The sequence below is a fragment of the Rhinopithecus roxellana genome, chromosome 19 (assembly GCF_007565055.1).
Source record: "Rhinopithecus roxellana isolate Shanxi Qingling chromosome 19, ASM756505v1, whole genome shotgun sequence".
NCBI classification, from domain to species: domain Eukaryota; kingdom Metazoa; phylum Chordata; class Mammalia; order Primates; family Cercopithecidae; genus Rhinopithecus; species Rhinopithecus roxellana.
Window position 1 is genome coordinate 19,695,530 of NC_044567.1, and position 27,967 is coordinate 19,723,496.

At 43.0% G+C, this 27,967-nt stretch overlaps 1 protein-coding gene across 5 annotated transcripts in view; it reads right to left on the minus strand.

Moving 5' to 3' along the window:
* Positions 1-27,967, minus strand: part of SSH2 (slingshot protein phosphatase 2) — a 311,909-nt gene that overhangs the window by 19,547 nt on the left and 264,395 nt on the right. For all 5 annotated transcript variants that reach the window (XM_030922916.1, XM_010367962.2, XM_030922917.1 and 2 more), the window contains 5 exons: positions 24,949-25,042; positions 24,686-24,814; positions 12,485-12,531; positions 6,708-6,854; positions 2,431-2,631 (listed from right to left, as the gene is read on the minus strand). In XM_030922916.1, coding sequence (XP_030778776.1) covers positions 2,431-2,631; positions 6,708-6,854; positions 12,485-12,531; positions 24,686-24,814; positions 24,949-25,042 — 618 coding nt within the window. The remainder of the gene's footprint in view (positions 1-2,430; positions 2,632-6,707; positions 6,855-12,484; positions 12,532-24,685; positions 24,815-24,948; positions 25,043-27,967) is intronic.

The following is a 27,967-nucleotide window of genomic DNA, read 5'->3' on the forward strand; positions in this document are numbered from 1 at the left end:
AGCAGAATTTAGAAATCCACAGATTTTCAGCATGTAGCATCTCAGGAAGCTGATCCTTAAATCATTTAATATCTGATGCTTGTTCCCAAGAGCTGCTGAAGGTGGCTTTAACCACCAAAAGGATAATAATATAGTGCAATTAATTACTCATTTTATAACCAATTACCAAATTATTATTGAAAATGGCTGGTTCTTACCGATACAGGAAGACATTAAAGACCTAGTACTGAGTGGAGAGGTAGACTACAGAACAGTTTTTGTGGAGAAAATAGCCAGCAAAATATGTGACAGAGTAAAACCTTGAGAAACAGGTAATGTCAACTGCTGTCTGTGTGTATTGAGCTCATAAACTATTTTTTCCTTTTGCAATTTTCTGCATTTTTGAAAAGCATATACAATTGGATTTATTTATTATTATTATTATTATTTGAGACAGAGTCTCACTTTGTCACCTAGGCTGGAGTGTGGTGGCATGATCTCAGCTCACTGCAACCTCCGTCTCCCGAGTTTAAGCGATTCTCCTGCCTTAGCCTCCTGAGTAGCTGGGACTACAGGTGCCCACCACCATACCTGGCTGATTTTTGTAGTTTTAATAGAGATGGGGTTTCACCATATTGGCCACGCTGGTCTTGAACTCCTGACCTTGTGATCTGCCCGGTTCAGCTTCCCAAAGTGCTGGGATTACAGGTGTGAGCCACCATGCCCGGCAAAAAGATTTTTTTTTTTTTTTTTTGTGAGACGGAGTCTCGCTCTGTCACCCAGGCTGGAGTGCAGTGGCTGGATCTCGGCTCACTGCAAGCTCTGCCTCCCGGGTTTATGCCATTCTTCTGCCTCAGCCTCCCAAGTAGCTGGTACTACAGGCACCCACCACCTCGCCCAGCTAGTTTTTTTTTTTTGTATTTTTTAGTAGAGATGGGGTTTCACCGTGTTAGCCAGGATGGTCTCGATCTCCTGACCTCATGATCTGCCCATCTCGGACTCCCAAAGTGCTGGGATGAGCCATCGCGCCCGGCCAGGATTTTTTAAATAACAAAGAATTGTGTCTAGGAAGTGCTTTTATATCCAACGGGGTCATATACATCCCTATTCTGCTGATTTGTCACAAGATCAAAATTACTAGAGAAGGCTCAGTGAAACCAAGCACTGAGGTAAACAAATACCCAAATTAGCAGATGGTACTTATTTCTTTTTAAAGAGTGGGCCAAAGGTTGCAGTGAGCTGAGACTATGCCACTGCACTCCAGCCCAGGTGACAGAGTGAGACCTTGTCTCAAAAAACATAAAAAATACAAATAAAATATGAATGAATGGGCCAAAAAATTTCCAAGAATTTCAGCTAAGCCTTGCATCATTACCTTGGGAGTCATTGGTATCTTTTTTTTTTTTTTTTTTAACAAGGCAGCTGAATCTAGTCTTATAAGATGTTGAAAAGTGGTATTAATATTTAGTATTTCCATCCTTTAGTTTAATTATATCAATCTGAAAGATTAAATGCTTAATCTTCCATACTAGTCTACTTGTTTTCTTTAAAAAAAATTTTTGGTACTGCTCCTTATGGGGCAGGGCTATCCCACTGGCAGTGTGTCCAGGGAAATCTTTCTTTTTCTTTTTTTTTTTGAGATGTTGTTTCGCTCTGTTACCCAGGACTGGAGTGCAGTGGTAGGATCTCAGCTCACTGCAACCTCCGCCCACGGGTTCAAGCGATTCTCCTGCCTCAGCCTCCCAAGTAGCTGTGATTACAGGTGCCCACCATCATGCCTGGCTAATTTTTGTATTTTAAGTAGAGACGGGATTTCATCATGTTGGCCAGATTGGTCTCGAACTCCTGACCTCAAATGATCTGCTTGCCTCGACCTCCCAAAGTGCTGGGATTACAGGCATGAGCCACTGTGCCCGGCCAGCCCATGCAAATCTTAAATGCTTACACTTATTTTTTGAAAACTGGATTGAGGCCGGGCGCGGTGGCTCAAGCCTGTAATCCCAGGACTTTGGGAGGCCGAGACGGGCAGATCATGAGGTCAGGAGATCGAGACCATCCTGGCTAAAACAGTGAAACCCTGTCTCTACTAAAAAAATACAAAAAACTAGCCGGGCTAGGTGGCGGGCGCCTGTAGTCCCAGCTACTCAGGAGGCTGAGGCAGGAGAATGGCGTAAACCCGGCAGGCGGAGCTTGCAGTGAGCTGAGCTGAGATCCGGCCACTGCACTCCAGCCTGGGCAACAGAGCCAGACTCCGCCTCAAAAAAAAAAAAAAGAAAAAAAAAAAAAGAAAAAAAAAAAAAAAGGAAAACTGGATTGATAGAGAAATAAATCTTTTTTGAAAAAATATTACATCCAAATCAGCTTGAGAAGTAGCTACAGAGAAGGACACTTCATCTTGCTTTAGGGAACTTAAAAGGAGGGAGAATCGGAGAAAGTCACTTAAGGACTCACCTTGCCAGCAAGATCCCCTGATACTCTTCCAGTTGTCTCATGAAGCTGGGGTTGGGCTTGGTCACTGTTCGTCTTTCTTTCACATAGTCATAGGCTCGGTCCAGATTCCAGCCATATTCCTTCATTGCATAGGCAATCACGGTGGAGGCTGAGCGACTCACCCCCATTTTGCAGTGCACAAGGCATTTAGATCCATGTTTCCTTGTTTGGGGGATTAAGGTAAAGAACAGAGGAAAACACAGTAGTGGGGATATTTTAAAAGTTGGGTTCTACATTTTTCCAAGTATCCTGTCTTGCCCTTCCATTTTCTTGCTATGCAATCTCTCTACTTTGGTGCACTCGTATACATTTATAATCAAATGTGTAGGTAGGGTAGGGTAGGCAGCTCTAACGTATTCTTAAACAATATTCAATGTTAATATTATGCTTTTTAAATCCATTCAGCAAACATTTACCAGGCATTTACAGTATGTGTAAGGCAATGTGCAAAGTGCTGGGATGCAAAGGTAAGTAACATACAGCTTTTATCCTAAAGGGTAGGATTCAGTGGGAGAAACATACAATTAAAATGCAATATGGGGCTGGGTCTGGTGGTCCATACCTGTAATCCCAGCACTTTGGGAGGCTGAGGCAGGTGGATCACTTGAGGTTGGGGGTTTGAGACCAGCCTGGCCAACATGGTGAAACCCCATCTCTATTAAAAATACAAAACTTAGCTGCACAGGCTGGGCACGGCGGCTCATGCCTGCAATCCCAGCACTTTGGGAGGCTGAGGCCAGTGGATCACGAGGTCAGGAGTTCAAGACCAACCTGACCAAGATGGTGAAACCCTGTCTCTACTAAAAATACAAAAAAATTAGCCAGGCGTGGTGACGTGTACCTGTAATCCCAGCTACTCGGGAGGCTAAGGCAGGAGAATTGCTTAAACCCGAGAGGCGGAGGTTGCAGTGAGCTGAGATGACACCACTGCACTCTAGCCTGGGCAACAGAGCAAGACTCCATCTTGAAAAAAAGAAAAAATTCAATATGGTAAGTGCAATGACAGTTGGTCACAGGGTGTAGAGGGAGCATTTAAAATTTAGACTGGAGCCCATTTTGTGTGTGGTGGAGGCCAGTTCCCTCACAGCCTCAGGGGCATGTTTCATGGCTGACACTCTCCTGAATTACAGGTGTGATAGTGACTGAACTAATTTATTCAAATATTATGAATTGTTTCCAGTTTAAGTTCTAGTAAGGGTCCTTGGAAGAAAGCAGAAACCAGACGAAAATAACCCTCCTCTCTACTCAGATGTAGCCCTAAATATTACTTTTCACAACCCTGCAACCTGGGTCCTGTCTAGGTGGCTCTACCACCGAGGAGTTGGATGGGGGCATGTGGTGTGCCACATGGCTTTCTCAGTGATGAGGGGGAATGAAGGAAAACCGTGGGATTTTTTTCTCTTTTAAATTAGGTGGAAGAAAGAGAAAACAAAGTTACCTAAAGCTATACTAACAAACAAAACCCGAGTCAACATGCTGGAGCTTACAATGGAATATGAACATGATTCAGTATGCTAATTATGCTAATAACACAGTGTCTGGCACATACTTTCAAATACTAAATATTTGCTATACGTATAAAAAAACCTGTGGATCTGCAGATTAGATCTTCTAGGTGCTTAAAGTAGGAACAACATTAAAAAATCTAGAAATAAGAACTGTTATTCTTATCCCTATTATACATGGGTTCTGGAATCTTTCCGCAGTGGCTATTCTAATAAACTAAAAATGTACATGTCAGCATAACAAGGGAAAGCTATTCACCCATTCACTCGCTACTATGATGGTAGAAAAGCTTCCTTTCAGAAGTTTATAATCCTGCTTCTGGAGAAAGAGACATACGAAATACTTCAGTGTAAATGCAAGGAGGTATGAGGTTGAGTGCCAAAATGAGTGAGCCGGATAAGCTACAGGAATGCAGAGAATGGGCTGTAATAATTGAAAGTCTCAAAGGGAAGGTAAGATTAACCTCCCACTTGTGAATTAGGTACAAAATTTGGGTGTCCTAACATTACTCGGGGTGTGTGTCTCTGTGTGTAGTTTAGCCCAAATGAATAGGAATTATCTGTTTTACTTATGGCACCCTAGGGTTTTCATTTAGACTACAGTTAGGAAGCCAAGGCGGTGTGTTAGAAGGAAGTTTAGACATGTGCTCTATATTTTCCCATCAAGCTCTGACAACTTTAATGTATCAAGTTTCAGGTCTACGCCTGTAGGCATGAAAGGTGCTCAAACTTGGACAACTGTAAGTAAAATTTAATTATGCAATTCACTTCCATGAAGACATCTCTTTGACATATTTTCAACTGGGCTTTTTTGGTGTTTGGCTTCTAACTCTTGTAATGAAGGATCTGAAGTCAGTTATCCCCTAACCCAGTTCCACCTTTCAGTGCCCCCACCCATGCTGGACTGTCCAGATTAACGCTGGTATCATATTAAGAATCAGGATCCTGGGCTGGGTGCATGGGCTCACACCTGTAATCTCAGCAGTTTGGGAGGCTGAAGCAGGTGGATCACCTGAGCTCAGCAGTTTGAGACCAGCCTGACCAACATGGCGAAACCCATAAAATCAGCTGGGCACGGTAGCACGTGCCTGTAATCCCCAGCTACTTGGGAGACTGAGGCAGGAGAATCGCTTGAACCCAGGAGGTGGAGGCTGCAGTAAGCCAAGATCGCATAACTGTACTCTAGCCTGGGCGACAGAGCAGGACACTGGCTCAAAAAAAAAAAAAAAAAAAAAAAGGAAAAAAAATATCAGCGTCCTGATTAGGATGAGACATAGGAGCATTTAAAGAGATACTCTTAGGTGCTGATTTATGCCTGCAAAAGCCTGAATGTGAGTGCCCCCAGTTGTGCCCTGGGTGCCCCATACAGCTCTCCCTAATACTAAGTAAAATTAGCCTTGCTTTTCATTGGGACTGGGGCCTAGCCTTCTTGTACCTTTTCCTTATAGAACTAGACTATTTCAGTACCCTTGGATTCTGAAATGAGACAGTATTTTTTTTTTCCCCCTAAACCCAGGCTCAAGTGCCATGGTGCGACCACAGCTCACTGCAGCCTCAATCTCATGGGCTCAAGCGATCCTCCCGACTCCCTGAGCCTTCCAAGAAGCTGGGATCACAGACATGCATCACTGTGCCCGGCTAATTAAAAAAAAAATTTTTTTTATAGAGATAGGAGTCTTGCTCAGGCTGATCTTGAACTCCTGGGCTCGAGTGATCCTCCCGCCTCAGCAAGATCTTTGTTCAAGTCCTATCTTCACCACTTATTTGACCTCTCTGAATGTCGACAAGAGCTGCCCCTCTGAATCTTAGAAAATACTACAAGAAAGAACAGTAAGCATGCCATGAATGGTATTATTACCGGGAATAATTTATTCATAGAATGCAAAAATACGAAGTACTCTTTTAGGTACTTGCTAGAGACTAAAGGAATAGGCTCAAAACTAGAGTATGAGGATTTAGGGAAACTAAGAGGAAGAACTTCCTGACCATGAAGGTACTTAAGAGAAGTGTGAAATTATTTTTGAAGGAGTTTAAATACAAAAGCACTTCTCATCTGCCAGGGATGGTTTGAACATAGTCCTACCTGAAGGGAGATGTGGCAAACAAGCTCGTTTATGGTTCTCTCTAGCAAAGGAATAAACAGGATTGGCAAGGAAATCCCCAAGGACTTAAAAAAAAAAAAGCAGTGTTGACATTAATACCAAACACTAAGTTAATACAAAATACTTTCACTAAAAGAGCCAATTAATTTAAGGAAGACATCAACAGAAGGGCCACGGAAAATTTCATCATTTCAAGTATCATAAAAATAAAGTAAGAGAGTAGGAAAAGATTTCCAAAGTTTGTCTCCTTGTCTTCAGCGGGTAGGCCCAGTATTCTATCTACCTGGAATAATTTCTACGATATAACTTTTAAATCTCCCCACTGGCAACTTAAGAGTTTCATTCAGAATTTCTTCCTTCTCTCATTTCTGTATCTTTTGCTGCAGTCTAAGTCTATTTTCTTTAATTCTGTGCTCAATGGAAATAGCCAACATGAGGTTACTTTCTCCTAGGGGTTTATTTAACGTGAGTCACTAGTCTTTTGCCTAGGATTAAAAAGATTTCAGTCTCCTCCTTTCTTTAGCTCCTTTTTCCTGAGTACCATCAGTAAATTGTCTATAGCCTTCAGGACCCAGCCATGCATGGGGCAAGAGGAACAGAGGTCACAACATTGTGCAGGACTATTACTCACTTTGCTTTAGAGATGAATTTGTATGTGTCGTTCCAGTAAGCCAGGAGATCCGTTGCCTCTTCATCATATACCCGAATGTTATGATACTCAAAGACTCCTGGGAAGAAGTTATCTATCTCTCGAGTGACATTCAAGATATACCGTACCCTGCAAGGAAACCAAGGGAGAATATGTGCTCTACTGCTCAGGCTAAATCCAATTCCCAGCAATGTTTTCTCTTACTTAAAACTTGTTTATTCCATAGGCTGAAATTAAATACAAAAATAATGAAGAGAGCTAAAGAACTAAGAGGTTATATTTATATATTACAGAAATTATACAACAGCGTTCCTGGGCATACCTGGGCACCAGGGAATTATTAAGCAAAAGGTCATCCACCATGTTCAACATCTAAATTCCATTTTCAGTTTATGTAGTTGCACAATCTCATCTTTGATAGTATTCTGAAAACATGCCTCATATTTTACTCCAAAGAATCAACTTGAGGCCATAATCAGATACTTTGTTACTAAAATTATCAGCAATACAATTTATTCACTGAAAGTCATCTGTATAAAATCAGACTACTGACATGTACTCCAAGGAAAAAAACAGAGAATGAATAACGACTTCTTTCTATTTTTCTTTTTCTTTTCTTTTTTTTTTTTTGAGGCGGAGTCTCGCTGTGTCGCCCGGACTGGAGTGCGGTGGCCAGATCTCAGCTCACTGCAAGCTCCGCCTCCCGGGTTTACGCCATTCTCCTGCCTCAGCCTCCCGAGTAGCTGGGACTACAGGTGCCCGCCACCTCGCCCGGCTAGTTTTTGTATTTTTAGTAGAGACGGGGTTTCACCGTGTTAGCCAGGATGGTCTCGATCTCCTGACCTCGTGATCCGCCCGTCTCGGCCTCCCAAAGTGCTGGGATTACAGGCTTGAGCCACCGCGCCCGGCCTTCTTCCTATTTTTCTAAAAGCCAGATTGTTAGGCTTTGTGCAATTACTCTCTCTAAACTACGTGAAAGGCAAATGTGGAGAGAACTGGAAGGGTCAGAGAAAAGATGGACTTAAAACTCCCTTAAACTCATCTGACTGCATTACTGGCTGCTATGGCACTGATGTATCTGAAGATTCTTCCACATTAAGATGCTTGCAGAAGAGAATTTCTCTATCAAAACAGTCTTCTATTATCTTTCTCACTGTACAATCTCAATAAATGCTTGAGTTTCATTTGCCAAATGTTATCTTTTCTTAATGTTCTGTTTAGACATAGCTGGATGTCTAAGTGTACTCCAACAATACAACATGGACTCACTCATTTCTCTCTGAGACATTGCTTCCTTCTCAGCACAAATGTGAAGTTCTATAAACCCAAACTCTGAAATCAATGAAATGAATACAGAAAAAGAAAGCAGCCATAGCTAACCAAATCTGTGGTTAAGGTCAAGTGGCCAAAAATTTTCTCAGACACGAATTGAATCTGTTTTAACTTGGCATCAAAGCCCATTACTACAAAATTTGTTTAAAAAATTTAATTTAAAAAGCGAGCTTGGCCAGGCGCAGTGGCTCATGCCTGTAATCCCAGCACTTTGGGAGGCCGAGGTGGGCGGATCACCAGAGGTGAGGAGTTTGAGACCAGCCTGGTCAAGATGGTGAAACCCTGTCTCTACTAAAACTACAAAATTAGCTGGGCATGGTGGCACATGTCTGTAATTCCAGCTACTTGGGAGGCTGAGGCAGAAGAATTGCTTGAATCCAGGAAGCAGAGGTTGCAGTGAGCCAAGATTGCGCCACTGCACTCCAGTCTGGGCAATAAGAGTGAAACTCAGTCTCAAAAACAAAAAAAAGGTGCAATTGCTATGGAAAACAGTACAGCAGTTTCCCCAAGGGTAAACACAAAATTACCACAGGACTCAGCAATTCCTTTCCAAAGAATAAATCCAAGAGAAATAAGCCTACCCGAAAACTTGTACACAAATGGTCACAGCAGCATTATTCAAAACAGCCGAAGAGTGGCTCTTAGTTAGTTGATGAACATTAGTGATTTCTAGGGATTGCTGGGGCAGGGGTAAGAAAAAAAATGGAGGTGACTCCTGAAGGCTACAGACTTTCCGAGTTGGAAAAATGTTCTAAATGGATTGTGGTGATGGTTGCACAGCTCTGTGAATATACTAAAAACCAACAAATTATACATTTAAAATGGGTGAATCATATGGTATGTAAATTATAGTTCAATAAAACTGTTAGAAAAAAAGGCAACACTCCAGACTGGGTGACAGCAAAAAAAAGAAAAAGAAAAAAAGGCAGGCAACACACTTTCCTTATTGTATTTTATTTTATTTATTTATTTTTTTTTTTTTGAGGTGGAGTCTCGCTCTGTCGCCCAGGCTGGAGTGCAGTGGCCGGATCTCAGCTCACTGCAAGCTCCGCCTCCCGGGTTTAAGCCATTCTCCTGCCTCAGCCTCCCGAGTAGCTGGGACTACAGGCGCCCGCCACCGCGCCCGGCTAGTTTTTTGTATTTTTTAGTAGAGATGGGGTTTCACTGTGTTAGCCAGGATGGTCTCGATCTCCTGACCTCGTGATCCACCCATCTCGGCCTCCCAAGGTGCTGGGATTACAGGCTTGAGCCACCGTGCCCGGCCCTATTGTATTTTATTATTTATTTTCCCCAAGATGGAGTCTTGCTCTGTCGCCCAGACCTGGAGTGCAATGGCACGATCTCAGCTCTCTGCAACCTCCGCCTCCCTGGTTCAAGCAATTCTCTTGCCTCAGCCTCCTGAGTAGCTGGGATTACAGGTGTGTGCCACCACTCCCAGCTAAGTTTTTGTATTTTTAGTAGAGGTGGGGTTTCACCGTGTTGGCCAGGCTGGTCTCAAACTCCTGACCTTGTGGTCTGCCTGCCTCGGCCTCCCAAAGTGCTGGGATTACAGGCGTGAGCCACCTTGCCTGGCCTCCTTCTTTTATTTAAAATAAAAACGAACAATCTCCCACCTCTAATCCCATACTTTATAATGAATTATGACACTATCTTTCTAGAGGCAGGACACAGCTTCCCAATCCTTTTCATTACAAAGCTATAGGCAGTCACTGCCAACTGGAACTGAAACTCCTTGAAACTTTTTTCCCATCTCAGCACCAAATGACTGTAGATAGAGTAACATTTTACTTTGGGTTAGATTCTGAAGTCAGTAGATTGGATGGAAATGGCCTTAATGTCAAAATTACCCCTGAAAATCCCATAAGTCATCTATAGGCAGCAGTATATATGGTTTTGTGTACAGATCCCTGAACTGTAATTCTTCACATACTAAAATTTAACAATCACTGAATTTAAGAAACAAGATCTAAGTAGCTATCTGGGAATTTGACCATAGTGTTTTTAAAGACAACTAGATATAGTTAGTTGCATTTTATAATTTAGTCTTCTAAGAAACAAGTGAGATGATAGGTCTCATCTCCAGCTGGGGTTATATTCTAAATTCATATGTATATATGACATGATTCCAATGCTTTTGGCCAACACTGCTATACCACATCTCAGACTTAATTTTAACACTATATCCAAGTTTCCCAGAAATACAGTTTTTTTTTTTTTTTTCTGACAGAGTCTCACTCTGTTGCCCAGGCTGGAGTGCAGTGACATGATCAAGGCTCACTGCAACTGCCACCTCCCGGGTTCAAGCAATTCTCCTGCCTCAGCCTCCTGAGTAGCTGGGATTACAGGCACCTGCCACCACACCCGGCTAATTTTTTGTATTTTTAGTAGAGACAGGGTTTCACCATGTTGGCCAGGCTGGTCTCGAACTCCTGACCTCAAGCGATCCACCTGCCTCAGCCTCCTAAAGTGCTGGGATTACGCGCGTGAGCCACTACGCCTGGCCAGAATTACAGAATTTTTAAAGCTTGATGACTTGAGAAGTTTGTAAAAAATATTGTCCCACTCCTAAAGAAATCTTAAGGAGACTCCTGTATATAAAAGCAGATGCAATGTTATTAATCTTGTTGAATTACGGGGTCCTTATGCTTCAAGGGCATTTCCAAATAAGGCAAATGGCAGACACAGGATTAGAACTGAGGTCTCTGAGTTCCCAACACAGTTTGCTAATTGATTTTCTCTCCTTATCTGCCATCAGCCAAGTCACAGTTCTCAAATGTGTGTGAATATACCTATCATTCATTCACATTTACTGAGCACTCTCTTATTATACAGCTCTGAGCTAGGTAGATAATAAGCTATAAACAAGACTAAGATACAGTCTCTGCCTTGAAGAACTCCTGACTCAATTCTTATTAAGTTTTCCAAGTTTTATTTAACTTCAAATCTTAAATTAAGCAACCAGATCCACCCCCACCCCGCTCCCCCGCCGTGGAATTCTCTGTATAATCATTTGGCTTAAGTCCTGTTCCAAGTTCCTTTTGCCAATTATGAAATACCTTTCATGTGAGGAAAAAGTAGGGAGTATTTATCCACTAATGGTGAAGATAACCAGGAGGCTTACGGCTGAGAAAACAGGCAGCCAGCAACCATCACTACCTCTGAGTCTCAGCTGGTCTTGTCTCTTTCCACGAGGAGTTAGCATAGCAAATTTCAGACCTGATTCAGGAGATCGAGACCACCTGGCTAACACAGTGAAACCCCGTCTCTACTAAAAATAGCCGGGCATGGTGGCAGGCGCCTGTAGTCCCAGCTGCTTGGGAGGCTGAGGCAGGAGAATGGTGTGAACCTGGGAGGCAAAGCTTGCGAGCTGAGATCACGCCACTGCACTCCAGCCTGGGCAACAGAACGAGACTCCGTCTCAAAAGAAAAAAAAAAAAATTCAGACCTGATTTTCTCTTTTCTTATTGGGATGATCTGACTTCCTAAAGTGAATGAACTTCAATAAGAAACTTAGTAGGCGTCAGCTAAGGGAAGAATGGCAGCTTTTGACTTGCTGAATGTTCACTGTAGTCTCTATTGTTACAATCAAACTTAATAACCGTGCTGCTTAGGGACAATTTTTTAAACATAAGGTAGGTCCTCTTCAATTTCAGAAGCTTGTCCAGTTCACATCCATAACCTACAGTCTTTAAGCAGCTTACTACACAGGATAGGGACTGAGTCTTACTTTATCTGTGGATCCCCAGCACCTAGAACTTTGTCCCACAGAAGATGCTCAATGAATGTTGAATGAACAGCTCTGTGAACCCAACATATGCAATTCTATGTATTCTTGCATAAAAATAAAAATTTGATTTTAAACATCACCAATGGTTTGCACATTTGTTTTTCAAAGCCCTTCAATTAAAGCAGCTGATATTTCTTGGGAGGTGGGGGGACGAAACAGGGAGAATAGCTGTTTTTCTTTTCCTTTTCTTTTGTTTTTGAGACGGAGTCTCGCTCTGTCACCCAGGTTGGAGTGCAGCGGCGCAATCTTGGCTCACTGCAAGCTCTGCCTCCCAGGTTCCTGCTATTTCTCCTGTCTCAGTCTCCCGAGTAGCTGGGACCACAGGCACCCGCCACCATGCCAGGCTAATTTTTTGTATTTTTAGTAGAGACGGGGTTTCACCATGTTAGCCAGGATAGCCTCGATCTCCTGACCTCGTGATTGGCCCGCCTTGGCCTCCCAAAGTGTTGGGATTACAGGCGTGACCCACCGCACCTGGCCCAGCTGTTTTTATTTTTCTTAGATTACATCTGATTAGAATCAGTCGGATGCAACTCTTAAGATTAAAGTTACCCACTGATACCTCTTTGATGGGAAAATGAAAAGATAAAAAAGGGACTTCTGTCACACAGAGGTGCCAGCTACTGCTTTGTGTGCTTACCCTCGGTTCTGTAAGTCCTCTAAGTTGGAGGCATTCCATTCTGAGCCCTATGGAGCCAAAAAGACAAGGTTAAGGAGTATTAGCAAACTAACCAAAAATAACAATGCTTGAAAAGGAGCGAGGGAAGGAGAACTTTCAAAAAGAAGACTAATAACATCTACCCAGTACCCTTTAAGTTGCCAGGCACTTCATATGTTATCACATTTAGTTTCCACAAATGATAGAGTAAGAATGTTATTTTCATCTTCATTTTTACAGACACAAAAACCAACTCATAGAATTCAAATAATTTTTGCCCATGATCATAGAGCAGCAGAGGTGTCTTTATCATCCAATCTAAATTAGGTATCTTCTGTTATTCTTGCTCATAGTAATCTGATACTTTCCTCAACAGCATGTATCACAATTTGCACCTATATATTTATTTACGTGCTTCCTTTCTAACTACCTTTTTTTTTTTTTTTTTTTTTGAGACGGAGTCTCGCTCTGTCGCCCAGGCTGGAGTGCAGTGGCCGGATCTCAGCTCAGCTCACTGCAAGCTCCACCTCCCGGTTTATGCCATTCTCCTGCCTCAGCCTCCCGAGTAGCTGGGACTACAGATGCCCACCACCACGCCCGGCTAATTTTTTTGTATTTTTTTAGTAGAGACGGGGTTTCACCGTGTTAGCCGGGATGGTCTCGATCTCCTGACCTCGTGATCCGCCCATCTCGGCCTCCCAAAGTGCTGGGATTACAGGCTTGAGCCAGCGCGCCCGGCCTCTAACTACCTTTAACATAAGCTCCTAGAGGTCAGGAACCAGCTCTTTTCTTCCCGATGGAAACCCACACACCTTGCACAGTGCCTGGCACCTGGTAAGTGCTCAATAAACATTTGCTGAATTTTTAATAGATACAAAAGCAGCATTATTATGCATTAAACTACACCTTATTCCAAAGCTCACACTCTTTTTTTTCTGAGATAGTGTCTCGCTCTGTTGCCCAGGCTGGAATGCAATGGTGCAATCTTGGCTCGCTGCAACCTCTGCCTCCGGGTTCAAGTGATTCTTCTGCCTCAGCCTCCTGAGTAGTTGGGATTACAGGTGTGTGCCACCACGCCCAGCGAATTTTTGCATTTTTTAGTAGAGGCGGGATTTCACCATGTTGGTCATGCTGGTCTCAAACTCCTTACCTCATGATCCGCCTGCCTAAGCCTCCCAAAGTGCTGGGATTACAGGTGTGAGCCACCGCACAGGGCCACTCACACTCTTTTTAGTGCATCTAAGGAGTTAAAGTTGCATCTAAGGAGTTAAAGGACAGAACTTGTGTGTGGCAGGAGAAAACAGTGAAATAGCAGATTCTCTCAAATGAGGGAAGCATTACATGTAAAATTTTAAGATAGGGATAAATGGCAAACTTTGGAGGAGGAGTTTCTGCGATGACCTGGAGGACACAATGATTAACATTTTGCCATATTTGCTTTCTTTCAGTACATATCATACCTTTTTCCCCCTGAACCATCTGAGAGCAATTTGTGCACCATGATACTTAATTTCAATACTTGAGCATGTATCATCTAAGAACATTTTCTTACATAATATCATGATCATACCAAAGACATGTAACATTGATACAATAACCTAATATACTATACATATTTGAATTTCTATAAATGTCCCCAAAATGTCCTTTATATTTACTCAATCAAGGATAATTCTTCACATTTAGTTGTCATGTCTCTATCCTCTAGCTACATTTTTTTTTTTTTTGAAATGGAGTCTTGCTCTGTCGCCCAGGCTAGAGGGCAGTGGTGTGATCTTGACTCACTGCAACCTCCACCTCCGGGGTTCAAGCGATTCTCCTGCCTCAGCCTCCTGAGTAGCTGAGATTACAGGCAAGCATCACGATGCCCAGCTAATTTTTGTATTTTTAGTAGAGACGGGGTTTCACCATGTTGCCCAGGCTAGTCTTGAACTCCTGACCTCAAGTGATCCGCCTGCTTCGGCCTCCCAAAGTGTGGGGATTACAGGCGTGAAGCACTGCACCCAGCCTACTTTCTTTTTTCTTTTTAAGACGGAAGTTTCGCTCTTTTTGCCCAGGCTGGAGTGCAATGGCACAATCTCCGCTCACTGCAACCTCCTCTTCCTGGGTTTGAGTGATTCTCCCGCCTCAGTCTCCTGAGTAGCTGGGATTACAGGTGCCTGCCACCATGCTCAGCTAATTTTTTGTATTTAGTAGAGACGGGATTTCACCATGTTGGTCAGGCTGTTCTCAAACTCCTGACCTCAGATGATCTGCCTGCCTCGGCCTCCCAAAGTGCTGGGATTACAGGTGTGAGTCACTGCGTGCTACTTTTTTTTTTTTTGAGACAAAGTCTTTTTTTTTTTTTTTGAGACGGAGTCTCGCTCTGTCGCCCAGGCTGGAGTGCAGTGGCCAGATCTCGGCTCACTGCAAGCTCCGCCTCCCGGGCTCCCGCCATTCTCCTGCCTCAGCCTCCCGGGTAGCTGGGACTACAGGCGCCGCCACCTTGCCCGGCTAGTTTTTTTGTATTTTTTTTAGTAGAGACGGGGTTAGCCAGGATGGTCTTGATCTCCTGACCTCGTGATCCACCCGTCTCGGCCTCCCAAAGTGCTGGGATTACAGGCTTGAGCCACCGCGCCCGGCCGAGACAAAGTCTTCCTCTGTTGTTTAGGCTGGAGTGCAGTGGCACACTGCAACCTTGAACTCCTGGGCTCAAACCATCCTCCTGTCTCAGCCTCCTGAGTAGCTGAGACTACACGCAGGCAGCACTATGCCTTGCTAATTTTTTCACTTTTGTTTTTTAGAGATGAGGTCTCACTATGTTGCCCAGGCTGGTCTCAAATTCTTGGCTTCAAGTGATCCTCCCCACCTTGGCCTCCCAAAATGTTGGGATTGGAGGAGTGAACCACCACACCCAGCCTAGCTTTAATCTACAACAGTCCATCTTCTGCTTTCTTTGGGAGTGTGGGAGGGGATCTTTCATAATATTGACATATTGACATTTTTGTAGACTCCACATCTGCTATCTTGGAGAATTCCCCACGATCTGTATTTTATTTATTTTTGTAGACGGAGTCTCACTCTGTTGCCCAGGCTGGAGTGCAATGGCACAATCTTGGCTCACCTCAACCTCTGCCTCCTGGGTTCAAGCGATTCTCCTTCCTCAGCCTCCTGAGTAGCTGGGATTACAGATGCATGCCACCATGCCCAGCTAGTTTTTGTATTTTTAGTAGCGATGGGGTTTCGTCATGTTGGTCAGGCTGGTCTCGAACTCATGACCTCGTGATCCGCCCACCTCGGCCTCCCAAAGTGGTGGGATTACAGGTGTGAGCCACCATGCCCAGCAAAAATATTTCTTTTTTTTTTGAGACGGAGTCTTGCTCAGTCGCCCAGGCTGGAGTGCAGTGGCGTGATCTCGGCTCACTGTAAGCTCCGCCTCCTGGGTTCACACCATTCTCCTGCCTCAGCCTCCCAAGTAGCTGGGACTACAGGCGCCTGCTGCCACGCCCGGCTAATTTTTTGCATTTTTAGTAGAGACGGGGTTTCACCGTGTTAGCCAGGATGGTCTCGATCTCCTGACCTCGTGATCCGCCCGCCTCGGCCTCCCAAAGTGCTGGGATTACAGGCTTGAGCCACTGCACCCGGCCTGTATTTTTTTTTTTTTAAGAGGTGGGTCTCGTCATGATGCCCAGGCTGGAGCTCAGTGGCTATTCACAGGTACTATCATTGTGTGCTATAGCCTTGAACTTCTGGCCTCAAGTGATCTTCCTGCCTTAGCCCCCTGAGTACCTGGGACTACAAGTGCATGCCACCATACCTGGTTTGTATTCAATTTTAGAGTGACTTTTCTATTATTTTCCATTTACCATTTTGGGCATACAAAAAAAAAGTCAAAATCTTATTAAAAAGTAAACTTAGAGCTCCGGCGCAGTTGCTCACGTCTGTAATCCCAACACTCTGGGAGGCCGAGGCGGGCGGATCACCTGTGGTCGGGAGTTCGAGAGCAGCCTGACCAACATGGAGAAATCCCGTCTCTCTGGGTTTGATAGTGCATGCCTGTAATCCTAGCTACTCAGGAGGCTGAGGCAGGAGAATTGCTTAAAACCAGGAGGCGGAGGTTGTGGTGAGCCAAGATTGCGCCATTGCCCTCCAGCCTGGGCAACAAGAGCGAAACTCTTGTCTCAAAAAAAAAAAAAAGTAAACTTAGAAGTCTCACTCTCACTCCTCTTTAATTCCTATGGGTGACATTTTCATTAGTTTCTGATTTATTCTATTTTGAAAAAGTACAAGCAAACATATACTTATCGCTACTTCTTACTCATATTACCAATTCTTACACGAAAGTAACATGCTACATATAATTTTTTATTCATTGCTTTCATTTTACACATATTTCATTTTATATATCCTCAAAACCACTAAATGTAACAGTTCATAGAGATCTTATTCTTTCCTACATCTGCATAGTACTTCACGAGTAGTGATATAATAGTTTATTCAACTAGTCTCCTATGAATGATGTTTCTTATTCGTGGAAGCAGGTTTGCTGGGTCGAAGGCAGAATACAGTTTTGTTAAACACTGCTAAATTTCCCTCCATAGAGGCTGAAACAATTCTGTGGTCCCACCAGCAATGCATGAGAGCACCACTTTCCCCACAGCCTTTCCAATAAACTGTGTGGTTAAGAATTTTTGCCAATCTGATAGGTGTCTCAGTGTAGGTTCAATTTGCATTTCTCTTAGAAGTAAGAGTGAGCAACTTTTCATTGTTTAAGGTCTATTTTCTGTCTTTGAGCTATCGGTTCATATCTTCCGAAACGGCAGACATTTTATTATTATTTATTTATTTATTTGTTTTGAGATGGAGTCTTGCTCTGTCGCCCAGGCTAGAGTGCAGTGGTGTGATCTTGGTTCACTGCAACCTCTGCCTCCCGGGTTCAAGAGATTCTCCTGCCTCGGCCTCCCAAGTACCTGGGACTACAGGTGCATGCCACCACTCCCAGTTAATTTTTGTATTTTTAGTAGAGACGAAGTTTCACCATGTTGGCTAGGATGGTCTCCATCTCTTGACCTTGTGATCTGCCCGCCTCAGCCTCCCAAAGTGTTGGGATTACAGACATGAACCACTGTGCCTGGCCACCCTCTCTGTCTTTATTTGTAAAATGAAAACACCCTTCTCACCCCAGTCCTATATATTTAATGAGTACCTTTCCCTCAAATTATACATGCAAAGTTTTTCCCATATTAAAATGGAAAACCCCTCTCTCTGTCATAAATCCTCCTGCAGACTCTGTCCTTTCTCTCTTTCCTTCATGGCTTCATAGAAATAAAGTCAAATACTCACTTTCTGGATGGGCGCAGTGGCTCACGCCTGTAGTCCCAGCACTTTGGGAGACTGAGGTGGGTGGATCACCTGAGGTCAGGAGTTTGAGACCAACCTGGCCAACATGGTGAAACCCTGTCTTTACTAAAAATACAAAAATTAGCCTGGTGTGGTGGTGTGTGCCTGTAATCCCAGCTACTTGGGAGGCTGAGGTATGAGAATCACTTGAACCCGGGAGGTGGAGGTTGCAGTGAGCCAAGATAGCACCATTGTACTCTAGCCTGGGCAAAAAGAGTAAAACTCTGTCTCAAAAAAAAAAAAAAAAAAAAACAAACAACAACAACAACAACAACAACAAAAAAGCAAATACTCACTTTCTCTATTTCCTGATTTCCCACATGTCTCATCCATAGCACTTGGGCCTCCACTCTCATCACTCTTGCTGACGTTACTAATGACCTCTCCTAATTGTCTTATCACCACTGTATCTTTATTCCACTGGCCTTCTCTGAGTATCTATCTGATATGGCTCATCATGCTCTCCTTCTAGAATTAGATCAGACTGTACAAATACCTAGTCTCATGCCTCACACAATAAAGAGGATCGATAAATGTTTGTTAATTGGAAGATCAAATGTGACCAGGAAACGAAGCACTATGAAAATTGTCAAGTGTTGTGTAAGTACTATCATATTACAGGTGATCTGTAATCTGGCCATTGAACTGGGAGAGCTCAAGGACACTGTGCTCAAGTTCCATTTAGGAAAAGGTCAGTAAGTGATGTACAGGCAAGGGCCCTGCTGGCTTGTTTTAAAAAAATACGGGAGGTTCTGAAGGCTCTGCTCAACCTTAGAAAACAAGCTCCCGCACCAAAGAAATAGGCAAGAACTATAAAGGACTTCAAGGAGACAGATGCCAAACAATAGGGGCTGAGAGGTTAAACTGGAGCCAGTGAAATGTGACCACCTCACTTCTTAATTTAGAAATCTAAATTCTTCATGGAACTCTGTCCAGCTAGATGAAAATAACACTGACGTGATGGATAAAGTCCCTGGTTTTCATCTACCTGTCCAGAGAGAGTTCAACTTGACAATGTGAAGTGATACCTATCCATTGGCAAATGAATTAAAGGCACTGGTTACTGACTCACTGAAGCCCATATAAAGTGACTTGGGCTACAGTTAGTGCTGCTTCAGGTTCAGTCTGAAAGACCTGGAGACCACTTGGTATAATTACATTTCTGTCCTCAATACAAATGCCATGTATATTAGACTTCTGGGGCCCTTCGCAGACCCAATTTTCCCCCCATGCTTCATAGGCTTATGGTGACAATTCTCCTGGGGTTTCCATTATGTTCTATGTAATTATGTAAAGTATTTTCTAATTTTACTGAAGTGTAAAATGAAACATTTGGACTATAATACATTTTAAAGTAAGTTCATTTCCATCTTTTACTCTGGTTCCCTTGCACTATACGCTGGCCCAAAGACCCAAGTAACTGATTTCTTTTCATGTTATCCTCAGGAAATAGCCTTGCTGGAGTCCAACTGTCCAAGGAAAATAGAAGAGGACAGCACATTTATAGCAAATAAGGACTGTACTGTGGGAGTTCTGCTAAGATAAATATAACCTGATGTAATATCCAAGGACTGGTATCTCTGTCCATATTTTATCATATCATTTCTATAAGCCTCAATACTGTAAGTCACATTACTGTGGCAACCAGGCATAAGCTCTTTATTAACTTTTCCTTCTAAGAGACGTTTATGCCACACCTCCAATTCAGGGACAAAAATCATGAATGTGATAAAATAATCCTTTCGATTACTGTCTCATCTATTTACACACCCTCTGTTTCTCTGCATCTACAGTAAAAGTAACCAATTTGATGACTTTTTCTCCTGCTTCAGCCTCCCGAGAAGCTGGGACTACAGGCGCCCGCCACCATGCCCGGCTAATTTTTTTGTATTTTTAGTAGAGACAGGGTTTCACCATGTTCACCAGGACGGTCTCGATCTCCTGACCTTGTGATCTGCACGCCTTGGCCTCCCAAAGTGCTGGGATTACAGGCGTGAGCCACCGCGCCCGGTGAGGATGACTTATTTTTTTAAGTTCAAGGGTATATATGCAGGTTTGTTACATAGGTAAACTTGTGTCATGGGGGTTTGTTGTACAGATTACTTCATCACCCAGGTATTAAGCCTAGTACCCACTAGTTATTTTTTCCTGATCCTCTCCCTAGGCTGAATTTTTCTCTGAAAAGGAAACACTTTCCAAAAAGATGTCAAATACTGTAATGGCAAATCTTGGAAAAGATAATCAGCAGTAAAAGTTCTGACTATTTTTTAAATTCACCAGCAAAATTACTCGTTATGTGTCCAATATACTTGTTTGCCTGCTTTTCTGCAAAGGGTCTCTGTCAACATCTAGCTTTTTCTCAGCCAAATCGGACAGCCTCCAGGAGAGCTGTTGATACTGAAACTTAGTTGGGCAAAGGCTTCCAGCTCAGAGAAGTGATATGCTTGTAAGGGTGTAGAATCTCTTTTTCTAGAAACAACCTGGCTTCCCACCAATCAATTCTCTCTTCTCAATGCAGCTTTTATTTAAGCTATGATCTACACTTTCCCACTCCATACCAGCTGGATACTTTCCTTAATAAACAGATCTCTGTGCACTGCAGAGCTGAGCATTCTTCCAAAGGGAGGGAGAAATCCTGTTGCCTCTCTTTACTCAATCTGGTTGAGCTCCAGGCATGGCAGCTATGCACAAGATGTGATGACTTTGCAGAAAATCAACACCACTTGCAGCTAGAATGCCTCTTTTTCCATGTCAACTGCTGAGAAACCCAGCAGGGCAAAGACTCAATGGAGAAGAGACAGGGATTTGGACATAGGATATGGCAGTGTAAACAAAGGGAGGAAGCCACCAAGGAACAAGTATAATAAAATGTTTAGACAACTTGTTCATGCATTTACTTTGTTAGGTAGGAGTTAAATTACAGGGTTCCTCAATTTTGAAGTTTTTTTCCCCCAAATAAATATTCACAATGGAAAGAAAATGTCCATTTTCTAGAATACAGAATTATACCTGAAGCTGAAGACATTTTCATGTTCAAAAATATGTACATATATACACAATGCTGATGTGCAAAAAAAGTACACAGATGTGTATTTAAAAAAAAATTCTATGTGATACTCTAATAGTGAATATATGTAATAAATTTGCCCAAATCCGTACAACGTACAACACCAAGAGTGAACTCTATTGTAAACTATGGGCTTTAGTTTATAATGATGTGCCAACGTAGACTAATGAGCTGTAACAAATGTACCACTCCAGTGGAGGAGTGGCAGAGACTATGCATGTGCTGGGATAAGTTGTAGATGGGAAATCTCTATACCTTTTGCTCAATTTTGCTGTGAACCTAACACTGCTCTTTAAAAAAATAAAAGTCAGCTGGGCGCGGTGGCTCACGCCTGTAATCCCAGCACTTTGGGAGGCCGAGGCAGGCGGATCACGAGGTCAGGAGATCGAGACCATCCTGGCTAACACGGTGAAACCCCATCTCTACTAAAAATACAAAAATTAGCTGGGGATGGTGGCAGGCGTCTGTAGTCCCAGCTACTTGGGAGGCTGAGGCAGAATGGTATGAACCCGGGAAGCAGAGCCTGCAGTGAGTGGAGATCGCGCCACTGCACTCCAGCCTGGGTGACAGAGCGAGACTCTGTCTCAAAAAAAAAAAAAAATTAAAAAAAAAAAAAAAAGTCGATGTATCGTATCTGTGTGTGTATACACAAAAATATATATGTACATCTATAAATAAAAGTAAAAAAGATTGGAGCTGGGGGCGGTGGCTCATGCCTGTAATCCTGGCACTTTGGGAGGCTGAGGCGGGTGGATCAGGAGTTCGAGGCCAGTCTGGTTGACATAGTGAAATCCCGTCTCTACTAAAAATACAAAAAATTAGCCGGGTGTGGTAGTGTGTGCCTGTAATCCCAGCCACTCAAGAGGCTGAGGCAGGAGAATCATGTGAACCTGGGAGGTGGAGGTTGCAGTGAGCTGAGATCACGCCACTGCATTCCAGCGTGCGTGACAGAGGGAGACTCCGTCTCAAAAAAAAAAAAAAAAAAAGATTGGAAGGCAATATTATATAACAAAAGATGATGGTGATTATCAGTCTTGATTAAGTAAATATAATAATCTATTTTCTAAAAGTTTTAAAAATGAACATGGATTATCATTATTTTTAGACAGGGTCTCACTTTGTTGCTCAGGGTGGAGTGCAGCGGCATGATCATAGCTCATTGTAGCCTCCAACTCCCAGACTCAGGTGATTCTCCTGCTTTGGCCACCTCAAGTGCTGGGATTATAGGTGTGAGCCACCACACCTGGACAGAATTATTTTATTTATTTATTTTTTTGAGACAGAGTCTCACTCTGTCACCCAGTTTGGAGTGCAGCGGCGCGATCTTGGCTCACTGCAAGCTCCGCCTTCTGGGTTCACGCCATTCTCCTGCCTCAGCCTCCCAAGTAGCTGGGACTACAGGCACCTGCCACCATGCTCAGCTAATTTTTTTGTATTTGTAGTAGAGACAGGGTTTCACCATGTTAGCCAGGATGGTCTTGATCTCCTGACCTCGTGATCCACCTGCCTCGGCCTCCCAAAGTGCTGGGATTACAGGTGTGAGCCACGGCGCCCGGCCCAGAATTATTTTTTTTAATAAGAAAAAAACTCAAGACAGAAGATTACACCTGACAATAATGAAATCATGGTATTAATCTACTGGCACAAATGCTCAAATGCATTTGTAGTTGATTAGAGAAATGTAATTTTGGGGAAATTAGATTGTTTTTTCTGCTTACAATACAATTAAAATTTGCTTGTATGGCCTAAAATATACCATTTAAGGAGTAGTTCTTGAGTGGGTCAAGAACACAGAGAAGCACACATGAAATAAAACAGGTTGATCAGTCAGAAACTGACTGTATTTGATCTTCATTATGTCTATATTCTTTTAAGTGTTAAAAGCCAAGCTCAATGGGAAACTTGACTCCCAAGTTTGCAGCTTCAGTCACATGAGCTCCTTTGGACTACAGGTATTTGCCCTTCATAAAAATTAGTCTTCAAAGAAAAAAAAAAAAAAAACAGTTGGGAGGGCCTCATAGAATGAGTGACTCACAAGTTTTCTATAGATAACACAAAGATTCTTTCCAACAATACAAGAGCAGGATATATCTGAATCCTTGTGGAAGTATACATAAGAGACAACAAAGTCAGCTGCCTTGCAAATGGAAAAGCCAATGCCAGTTTTGCAGTATGATATACAACCAGAAATGCCAACACATATTGGTCAGTTAAAGTAATGGAAAGTAAGTCCCCCTCCCAGCTCACAGCTTTTCATGAGTAATTTCATAGCTAATACACCACTATGAATCACTCTAGACACATATATCCTAGAGTGTCAACAAGTTATTTCAGGGCACAAGTCTTCAAAGGCATAGTCTGAGTGCCTCATGAAATAAACACTTGAATATTCAGAGTGAGGTGGATCCAGTTTAGTCAGTTCCTGAGCATTTATTCCCCTTCTCTTCTGTTTCCCAGCTTCTAATCATTTCACAGTTTATAAACATCCTCAAGAAGAGAAAGGAAGTGAAATTCAAACCAACTGATTGACTTCCTTGTAAGCATTTTTGGTGAAAGTGTGGGAAGTGGACACAATATGAGGTTTTGGCATTCTCCATTGATTTTAATTATTCTTGTTAACTTTGTTCCCACTACATGTACAGATAAGAACTAAAACTCTAACATTTGAGAGAGAAATAGGTCTTAGGATTTTAGAAGCTTTCATAATCTACCTGTCAGAGAGGTCTTCTTGGGCTTGTTACAAGGTCACTAAATGTTCAGGAACCACGAAGAACAATTTTTAGTCACCAATTTTTTGGTAATCATAAAAGTAGGGACTCAAAGTGTAGCTACAGGGTTTCATATGTTTGAAAGTCCAGTAGTCTCATCTCTCAGTTATAGAGTAGCTCCCACCAGCTCTGCTCAGATATATCAGACCTTAGACACATTTGGCAGATTTGAGAGTGACCTTGAAGGATCATCCTATTTGGGGTCAGGTGCGATGGCTCATGCCTGTAATCCCAGCACTTTGGGAAGGATGAGGTGGGCGGATCACTTGAGCTCAGGAGTTCGAGACCAGCCTGGGAAACATGGTAAAACCCCATCCCCACAGAAAATACAAAAATTAGATGGGGGTGGTGGCACATGCTTGTGGTCCCAGCTACTCAGGAGGCTGAGAAGGGAGAATCACTTGAGCCTGTGAGGTTGAGGCTGCACTGAGCCGAGACTGTGCCACTACACTCCAGCCTGGGCAATAGAGTGAGACCCTGTTTCAAAAATAAAAACAAAATTAAAAATGAGGGCCAGGCACAGTGGCTCATGCCTGTAATCCCAGCACTTTGGGAGGCCAAGACAGGCGGATCACCTGAGGTCAGGAGTTCAAGACCAATGTGGTCAAGATGGCAAAACACCATCTCTACTAAAAATACAAAAATTAGCTGGGTGTGGTGGTATGCACCTGAGTCCCAGCTACTCAGGAGGCTAAGGCAGGAGAACTGCCTGAACCCGGGAGGCAGAGGTTGCAGTGAGACGAGATTGTGTCACCGCACTCCAGCCTGGGCAACAGAGCGAGACACACACACGCACACACAAAAAAGTAATAAAATAATTAGGAAGTGATGAGGTTTGAGTACTTATCACTTTTGTCTTTAATGTAAGTTACATTATATTGATGTATAATAAAATTTAACAATTACCCCCGCCCATGAGTCCGTATGGGTTAGCGTTAGCACACCACTTAAAGTAGCCTTAAAACTTACCAAGAACACATGCTCAAATATTTGTGTAGGGCTATCCATTTGACCAAGGATCACTATCATTTCATTGTCTATAAATTCCTTGAATTCCCGCAAGTTGCACACCATTTGCATTTCCAACTCTGTTCTTATCTGAAACAAAGATGACATATTGTACCCATCTCTTAAAGTCCCTCTGTACTTTCAACCATGCACTATTTCCAGCCCCACACCTACTGTTATACCACTGCTAGCCTTGGAACAAACAAGGACTCAAGGTCTCTTACCTCTTTGGATGTAATATTCTCCAAATCCTTCTGCATCATGATCTCCCTTAATTTGGTTTTAATTAGCCTTTCTGTTCGTTCACGTTCAGTAGGTCTGAAAAGAGAGAAATAACGATTATTCTTAAGCAGGAATTTGACTAAGTTAATGAATGTACCATTTGATTAGGCTTCCAATTTAGTAAACCTTGCCTTTGTTACCCTCAAATTCATATTGTGGAAGCATGGCAAAATAAAATCATATTTTAAAAAGCTTATTAATTTTCAGAATGTACAGAATTTAAACATATTAGAAATTATTACTTTGAAGAGGTTATATGTGTCTAAAGCCCTTAAATACATTCATGTATTTAGATCATGAGGGAGCAAAGATAATTTGGGTGTACTGATGGTAATTTTTTTTTTTTTTTGAGATGGAGTCTCGCTCTGTCGCCCAGGCTGGAGTGCAGTGGCGCGATTTTGGTTCACTGCAAGCTCCGCTTCCTGGGTTCATGCCATTCCGCCTCAGCCTCTTGAGTTGCTGGACTACAGGCACCCGCCACCACGCCCGGCTAATTTTTTGTATTTTTAGTAGAGACGGGGTTTCACCGTGTTAGCCAGGATGGTCTCGATCTCCTGACCTTGTGATCTGCCCGTCTTGGCCTCCCAAAGTGCTAGGATTACAGGCGTGAACCACCGTGCCTGGCAGATTGTAATACTTTAATGGAGGACGATACCCATACTTGTTTCTGTATTCTGGGTATTTCTTACTGAGCTAGAATACCCAGCTCAGTAGACCAGTACTATGACCTACCACGGAACTAAGTCTCCTGTGGTTTAAAATGCCACCTTATGCTGATAAGTCAATGTTGTGGTTCTAGAAAATGGGAAAGAAGGAAGAATGATCCTGCCTTCTTCAATAAGGCAAATCCTCTCCCAAAATCGGTTGTAGAGATCAACTACTTAGAGCAGGGGTACCCAATGGGTACTGGTCAGTGGCCTGTTAGAAGCGGGCAGCAGAGCAGAGCAGGAGGTGAGCGGCGGGCAAGCATTACTGCCTGAACTCCGCCTCCTGTCAGATCAGCGGCATTAGATTCTCATAGGAGCGCAAACCCTATTGTGAACTGCACATGTGAGGGATCAAGGTTGCATGCTCCTTATGAGAAGCTAACTAATGCCTAATGATCTGAGGTGAAACAGTTTCATCATGAAACCATCCCCACCCCACTGCTCCCTGTCTGTAGGAAACCAGTCCCTGGTGCCAAAAAGGCTGGGGACTGCTGACTTAAGAGCCCTTCTATCCAGAATGCTTTCCTTTTAATGACAGTTCTCACAATATCTCTGTGAAATAGTTATCCTTGTTTTACAGGTAGAGGAAACAAACAACTGAAAAGTTAAATGACATGCTGATAACCATGCTGGCACAGGAGAATTAGAATGCTCAGCCTAGCCTAATGCTCTACCTGAAGGATTGTCACTTCCTTTAGTCTTCTGACTCTCTTAAAAATGAAATCACCCTTCAAACTTTAATATGAAATCAAACTAGGTAGCTGACTCTCCAATTATTAGAAAAGTAGTGGTTCAATGTAACTGGATACTTCTCCTCTAAAGCATTATTTCAGATTATGCAGAATTTGAATGAGGTTGACAGGGAGTACTTTGTTTCATCTCCTCCCCAACTCCCACCACCTACTCAAGAAAGGTATCTGGCTCTGCACCTCCTTATTTGGAGATGAAAATGGACTAAGCCTTCAGGCATCCTGCCTGCCCTTGCTGCCTACAGCCTTATCACTGGTTGCAAAAATAGCTTTGGTAATCTTCAGAGATGGATGCTCTAACCCCACAACCTTGGGGCTTCCCACCACTTGGGCTCTTAATTTCTCACAAACCCTGTAGAACACAGCTAATACCTGAGGTGTTTCTCTTCAATCAGCCAAGGTATTCCTGTCTTAACTAGGATTAAAATTCTTATCCACGCTTTATTTATCTTAGACATAGCTAATGGTAGAAAATAAATGTATAATTTCAGTCTTCCATTAAAAATAAATATTGGGCCAGGTGCAGTGGTTAATGCATGTAATCCCAGCACTTTGGGAGGCTGAGGTGGGTGAATTGCTTGAGCTTAAGAGTTCGAGACTAGCCCAGGCAATTGGCAAAACCCCATATCTACAAAAAATAAAAATAAAAAATTAGCCAGGCATAATGACACACAGCTGTAGTTCCACAGCTACTTGGGAGGCTGAGGTGGGAGGACTGCTTGAGCCCCAGAGGTGGAGGCTGCAGTGAGCTCTGATTGTACCACTGCACTCCAGCCTGGGTAACAGAGCAACACTCTGTCTCAAGGAAAAACAAAAAGGTAAAAACAAATTTTAGTACCTGTGTTGATGGGTCAGATTCCCTAGTTCCTAAGCAATTTTTCCTTTAATTCTTCACAGGTGTTTGAGGCAGAGTGGTTGGGGAGTAGAAAGACCTAGGCTTTAATCCCAGCCCTGCTATTGGTGGTGTGACTTCTAACAAGTTCCTTCTTCCCTGCGCCTCTGTTTCCTTTTCTATAAAATGAGTAGAGTAGGCTGGGTGTGGTGGCTCACACCTGTAATCTCAGCACTTTGGGAGGCTGAGGCAGGTGGATCACCTGAGGTCAGGAGTTCGAGACCAGCCTGGCCAGCACGGTGAAACCCCGTCTCTACTAAAAATACAAAAATTGGCTGGCATGGTGGCGGGCACCTGTAATCTTAGCTACTTGGGAGGCTGAGGCAGGAGAATTGATGGAACCCCGGAGGCAGAGGCTGCAGTGAGCTGAGATAGTGCCATTGTACTCTAGCCCGGGCTGAAAACAGTGAGACTCCATCTTAAAAAAAAAAAAAAAACAAAAAAAGAATAGAGCAATAATACCTGTCTCATGATATTCTTATGAGAACATGCATGAAGTGCTGGCATAACACCAGATGTATATCCCATCTATGTATATTCCCTTCTTCCTCCTTTCCTTGGATTTCAAAATAGAAATTATTCACAGAAGAGTATTTAAGTCCATTTTGGCACA